At 37.5% G+C, this 11,509-nt stretch overlaps 2 protein-coding genes across 4 annotated transcripts; both read left to right on the forward strand.

Moving 5' to 3' along the window:
- Positions 1-364: 364 nt before the first annotated feature.
- pxmp4 (peroxisomal membrane protein 4) lies at positions 365-1,924 on the forward strand. The gene is made up of 4 exons (XM_086293458.1): positions 365-544; positions 776-838; positions 958-1,156; positions 1,252-1,924. The coding sequence occupies exons 1-4, from the start codon at positions 432-434 to the stop codon at positions 1,519-1,521; spliced, it is 645 nt and encodes a 214-aa protein (XP_086149584.1). The 5' UTR covers positions 365-431; the 3' UTR covers positions 1,522-1,924.
- Positions 1,925-5,202: 3,278 nt separating this feature from the next.
- On the forward strand, positions 5,203-11,333 carry tgm5l (transglutaminase 5, like). 3 transcript variants are annotated; one of them, XM_086293457.1, is made up of 14 exons: positions 5,203-6,436; positions 6,655-6,837; positions 6,943-7,176; positions 7,480-7,598; positions 7,956-8,084; positions 8,442-8,619; positions 8,821-8,956; positions 9,057-9,160; positions 9,254-9,493; positions 9,634-9,696; positions 9,791-10,000; positions 10,134-10,291; positions 10,704-10,840; positions 10,995-11,333. In XM_086293457.1, the coding sequence occupies exons 1-14, from the start codon at positions 6,430-6,432 to the stop codon at positions 11,146-11,148; spliced, it is 2,052 nt and encodes a 683-aa protein (XP_086149583.1). In that variant the 5' UTR covers positions 5,203-6,429; the 3' UTR covers positions 11,149-11,333. The 3 variants fall into 3 exon arrangements, with proteins under 3 accessions (XP_086149583.1, XP_086149582.1, XP_086149581.1); XM_086293456.1 differs by having other exon boundaries at positions 5,280-6,436; positions 9,788-10,000; XM_086293455.1 differs by lacking the exon at positions 5,203-6,436 and having other exon boundaries at positions 6,473-6,837; positions 9,788-10,000.
- The last annotated feature ends 176 nt before the right edge of the window (positions 11,334-11,509 follow it).

The following is an 11,509-nucleotide window of genomic DNA, read 5'->3' on the forward strand; positions in this document are numbered from 1 at the left end:
AACAGGTGGAGCGGTTTCAAATAACATTAGAGTTTTACTACACTTCGGTATTTTTTGATTATTTACTTATTTTCTTTTTTCCATTTTTTTTGTTTGTTCGTTTTTTGTGTAGTTTTCATCGAGTTAAAGTTTACTTCAGATTTTGTTGGATTTAAGCAGATATCCTGACTGTGTTGAAAAAAAAAAAACTAAGAGTAAAGACACGTCCTGTACGATTTTATTTACTTTCAGTAACCACACAATACTTGTACTGTTTTGTGGTGTTTTAGAGCTTTCCCCTTCAGTGTTAGTTTCATCTCACTGAGCTGCGCTTCTGCACGCATAGGAACCTTTAATAGAACTCGGCTACAGGGTGCGTTTTTAATGTGGCACAGCATTCTGCACTGTTGTGTCCCACCTGTATCTGTTTCCCCTCGGCTCCGTTGAAAGTCATGGCAGGTCCTGATCTGATAAGAACTCTTCTGTATACCGTCAATAATCTTCTACAGCAGGAGAAATACAAAGCGGCGTTGGCAGTTTTGAAGGGATTCAGGAACGGCGCTGTGTGAGTTCAGTGGAGCACCCTGCGAGCTTAACTACGCTATTTACTTATTTACACTTACACTGCTATCAGCTGGACTATTGCACTTGTTCCTTTAGCTGTTGTTCTCTGTCATGGCAGAGAGCCAGACTGGTAACTTGGCGGTGGATTTAGCAGCAGCTGAGGATAATAACAATAAGTGGAGATTTTTAGCCGGTAGCGAAGCACTTATATAACACTCTGTTTATTTCTCAGATATGGGGCTAAAATCAGAGCACCACATGCCCTGGTTATGACATTTCTATTTAGAAGTGGCAGGTAAGGCATAAATCTCAAGCTTATATATATATTAAAAAAAACAAACCCAAACAAACCCTGTGCTACACTTCGCGTGCCTCTGAAGTGTTAAAACATCCCGTTTTCCTCCTGTGTTCTAGTTTAAACGACAAGTTCAAAGCCATTTTGAAGGCCACATACACCCACTCCAGAAACCTGGCTTGCTTTGTGTTCACGTACAAAGGACTGCAAGCTTTGCAGCAGAAACTTCAAGGAAAGAGTTTACAGTCTCACTCATTTCTGGCTGCCTGTGTTGGTGGATGGTTAGTGTTTGGCGATAACAACAACATTAACAGTCAGGTAGGACAAACTGCAGCCTGTGGGTGTCAAACTTCAAACTTGCCTGTTGCATCTGTCTGTGTTCCGATTATACAACTCTTTACTTTCTACTCTAGATCAACATGTACCTGCTGTCCAGAATCCTGTTCGCCCTGTCTCGGCTGGCTGTAGAGAAAGGATTCATCCCACAGCCTAAGCATGACCCTTTCCCACTCTTTGCCACGCTAGTTTGGGGTATCGTCTTGTGGTTGTTTGAGTATTACCCACATACACTCCAGCCATCACTGCAGTCCTCCATGAACTACCTCTATCATGACAGCAACGTGTGGCATGACATCTCAGACTTCCTAGTTTACAATAAGCCAAGGACTGCTGCCCAAAACTGAAGGTTTATTGTTTTATTTTTTGTAAAATAATCTTTTTTTTAATCACTATTCTAAATATGATTGAATTTTGCCTTTTTAAATGTTTGACACTGAAGTTTGTATTTGAATGTCCTAATTCTTTTCTGTTTGTCAGTATCAACCAAGTTTCTCGCTAAAGTGCTCAACCATCATATTTAAGTACCATTGCTGAAAGGCAATGGTTGCAGTACTTCCTATGATTTTGTGTTCATATTTTATCTGATTGTACAGATTGTTGGAGATTCTGATTTTCCAGAGCTATGTCACTAAATGTAGTTGCTGTATAATTGAAGAATTAATAAACAACTAAATTAAATTTCTGTTATCTCTTGTAAACCTGTAGCTACACATTGACATATTTGTGTCACCTCAAGTTGTCAGCTGATTTATTTAAAAAAAATTAAAACATTCTTTAACATTCATTCAGTAACAAAGCAATGGCAGCTGTTATTTTTAACTTATATATGAACTGTTAATGTTCTTTCTGCAATGCATTCTGCAAGTTTGAATGATGAAGCATAATGACACGTATTTCTTTGCGTTTTTTTTTTTATGAAATAATGATTTCTTCGTACTGCTTACGCCTGAACTCCTCCCAGCAATGCATGCAGAAGAAATACTGGATTTGCATGTTGCAGATTTTGTTAGGTTGTCTTAGTGACTCAAGGTGTGCCATTGTTATATAATATTTAATGTAGAGTGAAATCTTCAAAGGGTTAATCATCACTTTTTGATTGCATCATTTTGTTGAACAATAGCATATTGTTCAACAACGTTGCATAGGTTTTCTAGTTTTATTCACAAAATTGGTCCAACGTGGCCAGTTTCAAGAAAAAACAAGTTTAGTTGGTTGAATTAAGCAGGTGCATTCTCTACTGTATACTTGTTAAAAATGTTCTACAGTCTGTTATTTGAATTGAAATATTAATTACTTTAAAAATGCTATTAATGGTAATGTATACATTTACTAGAAGAATCCATCCATTTTTAACTGCTTGGACAATTCAGGGTCACAGCGGTGTTGGAGCCTAACCCAACTGTTACACAGAGAGAGACCTGCACCCAGGGCAGTCTATAACAGGCCCATCACACAGAGACAGTCATTCACATGCAGACTTTTGGGCATGTTGTACATGCATGCGCTGGGAGAACATGCAAACCCCACACAGAACACCCCCAGGTGGCCAGGTATTTCAGCTAGAACTGTCAGCTCACTGATGATAATAGTACTTGTGCTTATGCATTCCTTATGAAATTACATCCTAGTGTCAAACTTACAGAATCACTTTTGATGCAAAATTCAAATGAGAAGTGACAGTGACATGGATGATGACTTTCAATGTTTCAATTTAATGTTACTTTATGCTCTCCATTGGTAAATAACACTAACGATATATAAAATAAAAAATAAAAAACACCTTTAATTTGGCCACGACAATCCATGCTTTAGAGCATCAGAATTTTACTTACCCATTGGTGGTAATAATACTGTACATATTATTATAACACCATAAAAGGGCTGTTCTGAACGAAAGTGCTTATTTCTATAATTTAGATAATACTCTCTGTTAAAAGTAAATATAGACTAAGTGCACTTACACCGTACTTCATGAACAGTTCTGTGTAGACAAAAAAAGATTATATATGTGCTGCGACTAAAAGGCACTGGTGTTACTTGTTAAATGTCAAATGTTAAAAAATAAAATATCAAACAACTTCAACTAAAAACACTGTTGATGTAAAATAATGCAACACAGTACTGTTCACTCTTACACTAACACGTTTCAACAAATGGCTTATGTTACGATTTGAGCAAGAAAAGTATAATCCAGGCAGATATGAAACATAGAAAGCAACAGTTAAAATTCATGAGAGCGAGTCAGTACTCATTCTCCAAAAATGCTTCCCACCCAAGATATTGTGCGTGCTTGTAATTATAAGTGGGTGAGCGCTCCTTCACTACAAAAACATTTGCGCAATGATGATGATGATGCTAGTTTCATTAAAAGGCAAACCAGAGTGAACAATGATGAGTTTCAAATAGCTAACCTCCCACGCTTCTATTCTGGGGCAAAACTCCATATCCTTGTGCAGCAACTTATTTGAGGTGGATTAATCAATGAATTACAAAACCTAAGGAATGTTCGTGTAAAGAGATAAAGTGACAGAGGGGGGAAAGCTGCACATGAGTGTGTATGAATGTATGTAATGGCCAATTTTGTCTTCATAGTTTAGCTTTGTTACTCATTTATGGATAGCTGCTCTAACCTTTTGCCTTACAGAGTTGAGGGAGATGTATAATTAATAAAAACCACATGTCTTTCATTTGAAAACCTTACTCTTAGCCACCCTAACTGGAAAGCGTTGTTGTTATTTGTTGTTGTCCATTTTTCCTCCTGCCCCTTAAGTCTAATCTCTCTTTTTTAAGTGCTCAGCTTTTTTTTAGTATTCAGCTCAGATAAAATAATTACAGAGGGTGATTTTAATATTCATGTAGCCTCATTGCATTTGACATCATTTTAAATGTCTTCATTTTGCATTAAGAAATGTAGACAAGAAAAGAAAAGAAGAAAAGGCCTTTGTCACTCATCTATATTTATTTGTCCCTCTGGGAAAATCATGATATTTCTATACACCAATATGGAACTAAAGATCTTTTCTTTTGTGAGCAAGTGGGGGCAATAGTGCCATGCGGATGGCAAGAGTTGAAAAGAGGAGGCAAAAAAGAAGATGCCACTTTCTAAAATAGGAAACGCAGTTCCTAACAACTTATTGGTTATTGTTACCATGATGATTTACCTTAACAAATCATGTAGGGGCTTACTAAAGCAGTGTCATCTGTGTGCGTGATAAAATGTCTGCTGGGAAAAAGTTGTTTTTACAGCAGTAGGTATACAGAATAAACAATCATAGAGATAAAGCAAAACCCAGAGGGAAGTCTGTGAAAGTGGTCTATTTGTCTGAAAATAGACTCCAACTCTGGTCTCATGTGTTATCCTGCTAAGAAACCCAACAATTCATAAAGTCAAACAAGAAACATGAAAAAAAATTGTTTCCAGTTTATCTGCTAACATTTTCTTTTAAAATTGTATAAAAAGAAACACACTCTTCATTGGTCCTCTAGTTTTATTGCTTATAGTTCGTTATATATTTTTGAAGGAAAATCATCTACTAGACAAAGAGAAAATACTCTTTCATCAGCCATTTTTTCATGTTTCACAGTGGTTCACTGATGGTTTATCATCACATGTCCACCAGGTTACATTTATTTACAACATAAACCAGTATTTTTGTAAATTTGATCATATGGCTTATAAAAATGTTAAAAAAGAATTTCTATTCACACGCAACCCTGTTGTGCATCATACGAATAATAATAGTTGACTTAAGCATAAAACATGCTCTTTCTTATTGTCCACCCAGTTACTGTTTTCCACAGTAACAGGGTGGACTAGGTGGGTTGGTATGCATATTTTTGTGACTCTTTTTAATGTAATCAAAGCGTGAAAGCATGTGGGAGTCTAATTTATTTTTTAGAATAGATGGACATTTTTTCCAGTGGATTCAAACAAGATAAAATCTTTCATAGTTTAGTATCTCATCTCCAATGTCAGGCAGGGAGGCTGCCCATGTAAAAGACAACTATGAAAACCACCAGATACCTGAAATTTTAAAGCTGTGGAGATTATCAAAATAAGCAAGTGTTTTGCAACAAACTGTTAATATTGATATTGATATTTTACTTTGAAATATAAAGGTGGTAATAGTGAAAAGGATAATACGTCATCCAGAGGGCGTGAATAGACTGGTCTTTCAGAAACTGATGCTTGAACTGATGGACAACTATCTCTGGGATTACAGAGAATCATCTAAAAAGAGAAAATATCTAGTGAGCTGCAGCTCTCAGGGTGAAAATCACTTGTTGATGTCAAAAGTCAGAGGAAAATGGCCAGACTGCTTCATACTGAAAGGTTAAACACTTGTTCCAACCAAAGTATGCAAAAGAACATCACTGATTGCACAGTATATTGAACATGTTAATGCAGATGGGCTACAGCAGCAGAATACCACAACAGCCATCCCTGTCACCTAAATCAGGAAACTGAATATACAGTTCACATGAGCTCATCAAAAACTGGACAACAGACAACTGGAAAAATGTTGCCTGGTCATTTGGATGGCAGGGACAGTATTTGGGTTAAACACAATAAGAGCAAGAAATGATCCTGCCTTGTATCAAAGTTTCAGGCTGTCGCAGCTCTGGGGGACATTTTCTTGGCACATTTTAGACTCCTTAGTACCAGTTTAGCATTGTTTAAATGCACGACCTATCCGAGTATTGTTGCTAACCATGTCCTTATCTTTAAATTATTGTGCCCATTTTCAGCTGGCTGCTTCCAGCAGGATAACGTGCCATGTCACAAAACTGAAATAATTTCACACAAGTTTTCGAACATCCAACTCAACCTTATAGTCAACAAAATAAATAGTTAGTACCACCTCATACTGTATATGCAGAACTTTGTAATATAGTATTAGTCACATATTCAAATAGTGGGTGCATCAAACTAGCCGTTAACAAGTGTCATTCATTCAAAATCGTCAGAAAAAAGCCTCTCTGCAAATAAACTTAGAACACAATGTAAACAATAATATTTGGATAACAGACCTGTATGTAAAACAAAATCTAGGACTTACGTAATAGAATCATCCTTCAGTTGAATCCTGTGTCATAACATGACGTCTGAATGCAGATTCTATTCAAGAAAGTCACACTGCGTTCTCCCCGCCTTCTGAAATGCTTAAGAAGGGTTGGGCAAAATGCTTATATAGCTTTAGTGGGCGATAGTGGAGTCATACAACGTTGCTGTGAGAAAGAGAGACTAAGAGATGGAAGGTGAGATTTCATCTTCAGAAATGCAAACTCTTTCACTCTTTTCTGTTCCTTACTATTCATTACTATTCATTTGTTATACAGAGCAAATTCACTCTTGATAAAGACTATGATTATGATTTGATTATTACCATGATTACTGCTGTGCGTGATTGCCTTTTACTGTTACAGACAATGTATGATGTTGACAGTCTTTAATGTTTCTTTTTCTCAACTTGCAGACTTGAGGATAAAATATGTTGACCTGGAACAATCAGAAAACCTTGAGAGTCATAGGACGAATGGCTTCAGGAACACCAAATCTCTGGTGGTGCGGAGAGGAGCCCCATTTAAAGTCAGCGTTCAGCTGGAAGGGCGACCCTTCAACCCTAAGATCAATACTCTGAGGGTGAAAATCATGCTAGGTACTTTCCTGAGTATATTGCATGGATGCTTTTGTATACAAGTGGTCTAACCCACAATTTAAGGCTTTTGCTTGTGTTTCTAACATTCCTCAATTTTCCCATCAGGTAACCTGTACGCAGTAATGCCTGTAACCTTCTCCAAGAGCTCTTCCAAGTCCAGCTGGAATGCCTATATTGACCCTGAGGAGTGGAACCCTCTGAAACCTTCTATCTACATCTACTCTCCTGCCTCTGCCTCAGTCGGCTCCTACAGATTTCAGCTGTGTGTGCTTACTCAGGATGGCAAGAAAAGCTCTGCATATGGCAATTTCATCCTGCTCTGCAACCCCTGGTGTTCTGGTAAGTGAAGCAAAGTATCAGTGCTGGAGAATCAGATTTATTTTGGTAGCTTGTTGCAGCAACCATATATGTATCAGAATACATATATGGTTTGTGTGGCCTAACACACAAACCATATTGAAAATTACATTATTGTAGAATACATAATAAATTATTAATTACTTATTTTTAAGTATCTGCTACAGTACTATATAGGTCCGTGGACTGAATGATCTGTAAATCTCTTTGAAAATGTTGAATTGAACATGAATTGAAAATGTTAGTACACTGTGTGGTTCTAAATGCAGGATGTATTTCTTGCAGAGGATACAGTATACATCCCATTTGAGGATCAGAGAGAAGAATATATCCAGAGTGACTTTGGGTTGCTGTTTATGGGATCAGAGACAAACATTGTTGGAAGACCGTGGTCTTTTGATCAGGTAAGAAAGTCGCAAACTGAACACTAAGCAACTCAAAAAAAAAAGTATTACCAGAAGATGTGCCTTTTAAATGAGGTATTATGTATGAGTGTATTATGTTTTATCAAAGTGCATAAAGATCGTATTCTCTGTAACACTGTTTTGAAAGATTCCCAGTGTTCACTTTCAGTTCACTTTAATAATTCTTCAAAACAATATTTGAAAATGAATAAATGTGCAAATTTTGGAGGATCAATGAGATAAAACATCTTAAAGTATGTGTGCACATAGTAAAATCTTGACCTTAAATCTGACTTCAAACCACCTGCTTAACAGGATGTACTCAAATTTTCTCTTTTCTTTTTTCTGCTTGTAAAGTATGAGCCTGGTGTTCTGGAGGCATGCTTGAATTTGCTCCAAGTCAGCCCTCAGCACAAAAAGAACAGAAAGATGGACTACCTGAACCGAAACAACCCCGTGTACCTCAGCCGGGTTGTGTCTGCCATGGTGAGTGTCAACAGATTCTGTCTAGCAACACAAATTCAACATTAACTAGCTTTACAAATTGTATGAATCACATTAGTTTTTGGATCTTGTTTACAATCTATTACATGAGCATCATTTCTACTTGTTAAACAAGCTTGGGCTTAACCTGGGACACTATGTTCTGCACATTGACACGATGAAGAGACACAACCTTCAATGTTCTGAACACTAAATGTCACATGCAGCAACACTGTAATTATTACTGTAAAACTGCCAAGGCAACATGGAAAATTATGGGATGCCCAAACCTGTTTTGGCATCTTTGGCACGTGCTGTGCAAACAGTAAAAACTATACTTAAGTTGTGCTTTGTGTTTAGATCAACAGTGATGATGACCGTGGGGTGCTGAAGGGGAACTGGACAGGCGACTTCAAAAAAGGTGTCAGTCCCTCCATGTGGACTGGGAGTGGGGACATTTTGAGAAAGTGGAACCAGTCTGGTAACAGCCCAGTCAAGTATGGACAGTGCTGGGTTTTTGCAGCTGTCATGTGCACAGGTGCTTATATCTTCATCTTTTAAAACCTTATAAAAGCAAGTAACTTAGATCATGTACTTCTGGTCTTTGATAATCAGTTGTTCTAAATGATGCTATCATAATAAAGTGTTTTCATTCCTTTTTTTTTAACACCGAGTCATTTTTTCCATGACAGTGTTCAAATATTTTAACAGTGTTTTTTTTAAATCAATTGTGCTTCAGTTATGAGAGTTCTTGGCATTCCTTGCCGTGTGATCACAAACTTCAACTCTGCCCATGACACTGATGGCAACCTGGTGATTGAGGAATACTACAGCGCAACAGGGCAGAAGTTAAACCTCACCAAAGACAGCATCTGGTCAGTTTTATATTTTGCTTATAAACTGTATTATTTAACTACTTTAAAGACTTTAATGACATTTTAATGCTTAACTTTATCTTTTGTTGGACTTTAACAGGAACTTCCATGTCTGGGTGGAGTGCTGGATGACTCGTCGGGATCTTGAATCTGGAATGGATGGCTGGCAAGTTCTTGACCCGACTCCTCAGCAGAGAAGTGGAGGTGTGTGCTAAAAAAAGTTCTTAAACTTTTTCTTCCACTCTTTAATTCTTTGTGAACTTCTTCAAAACGGTCTTGTTTCTGCCATCATCACAGGAGTGTACCGCTGTGGCCCCGCACCAGTCAAAGCAATAAAGAACAAGCGTGTGGACCTGTTCTATGATGTCCCATTTGTCTACGCCAGTGTGAATGCTGATATCCATACAATCATCTTGGGCCAGGGTCAGGTGCTCGGGTTCAGCAAAGACACTGAGAGAGTTGGCTCCCTCATCTGCACTAAGGCTGTTGGGTTCCCCAGATTGCAAAAGATCACAGGAGATTACAAATACATCAAAAGTATGACCATAAAACTAGAATTCTGCTCATTGATTTGCACATTATGCAATTTAATGAAGTGATATATTGAACTAAAGTGATAAAGTGAAATAATAGCACTCTCACATACTCACATTTGTCTTTCTGTCTTTATAACACAGGCCCAACTTCAACACTTTCATCAAGAAGCTCTTCAAGTTCAGGTGACTCAACACTAAGAAGAGGTAATTTGTAGTTTTGAATGTATTCATCAGAGTTTATACCGATTTCTTTAAAAAGATATCTCTTCATGAGGACTTTTTCATGTTTATTCAGCAGGTTCATCCCAGGGAGTGCTAGTCTTCCTGACCCTGGACAAATCCCCCATTGTTGGGGAGCCTGTCAGCTTCAGCGTGAAAATCATGAACAAGCAGAATGTAGCCAAGATGTTGAAGATTCACCTCAATGCCCAGGCAAAAGAATACAACCACAGCCCCTCGGACACCTTCTGGGAAAACCACGGTGTCTTACAACTTGCACCTATGGAAGGTACATTTACTTTTCTCATCTACAACTAAAATATTCACCTTTGAAGGACTGTTGTTGTTTTCAGAACTTAATCTATTTGGATTTGACTATTTATTTAACACAACCTAATTTCTGTGTCACTTCCTCTATCCAGTCAAGGTAGTGAGGCAGAAGATCCCCCTAGCACAGTATGAAGACGTGGTGGGGGATAACCTGATCAACCTTGCAGTTGTTGTGGAGGATACTGCCAGTCAGGAGAGAGTCCTGAGCTCAGAGGAGTTCAACATCACCAGTCCACAGCTCATCATACAGGTACTTTACAAAAATTCTCAATATTTCCTCCTTAAAGTTTCTCCCATACAGACTTATTGCATCCATCAACTTAAACTTCTTTAAACAAATTAATTAATTAAACTTTATGTCTTTGAGCACAAATTCCAATGCTTTGATACCAAGTACAGGTTGCTATGTAATATTATAAGAAAGTATTTAAAGGGCATTCAGGATTTTCATATCTGATTTGATGATGCACCAGCTGTGAAAAAAATGCATCGGTGGTTTTGAAAATTTCTATAATATTTCTCCTTTTTGAATAAAAATGTAATCATATAGTTACAAGTATGAGTTGCAGACAGCAGATGTTATGTCATATTTATTAGCTTAAAGTTATATAATGGAGAACTTGAGGAAATGTTCTGGGTTTACTAATGTGTTTGTCCTTCAGGTTGCAGATGAAAAGTCCATCAAGCAACACAGCGAACAGACTGCCCTAGTGACCTTCATCAACCCATATTCTCACCCAGTCAGTGGAGTACTGACTGTAGCTGGGGCTGGGCTGCTCCAAGGCAAAGTTCAGTTCAGGTAAGAATGATTTTTTTTGTCTCATGGGCAATAATTAGAGGCGTGATGCAAAGTGACAGGACGTTTATTGTAGTCAGCCAATCTAAGTTACTGGAATAAATTTCTACATTTTGCAAACATTTTTTTAAAATAAGCTTTCTACATTTTCCTGCAGGATGCCCCCACTGCCTCCAGGAGGAAGAGCGGATCAGCCAATCCCGTTCATGCCCAACATGGTGGGAGAAAAGATGCTGCAAGCCAGCCTGTGGCTCACAAATATGAATGTCACCATCAGAGGCTTTAAGATGGTCTCTGTCAACAGTGTTTAGCACCTGCAGCCATGTTTCCTATGCTGTAAATGATGAATGTAAATATTATTTATTTAGCTATTTATTGTTTTTATTTATGTGTATATGTGCCATAAAAATTAACATTGATACCCAAAGATATATATTTTTTAATTTATTGTTGTACTTTTACCTTTATTTGAGAAATCAAATCCTAAAATGTTCAATTCTGTCTCATTTCTTCTAAAAGCCACACAGTGTATGAGTCTATCAGTGTCTTTATGTTACTACTTTTCTTGGCCTGAAGATGGTGATCTTTCCCCATAAAGAAAGAAAAGTCCCTCGAGTGATTTTGTGCATGGAAAACTTTAAAATTCCTTTTTAGGTTTATGTCATGTAGATT

The sequence above is a fragment of the Aulonocara sp. 'chitande type north' Nkhata Bay genome, linkage group LG5 (assembly GCF_057382095.1).
Source record: "Aulonocara sp. 'chitande type north' Nkhata Bay isolate Kocher_YH1m ecotype deep benthic linkage group LG5, A_spYH_male_GT1.1, whole genome shotgun sequence".
NCBI lineage: Eukaryota > Metazoa > Chordata > Actinopteri > Cichliformes > Cichlidae > Aulonocara > Aulonocara sp. 'chitande type north' Nkhata Bay.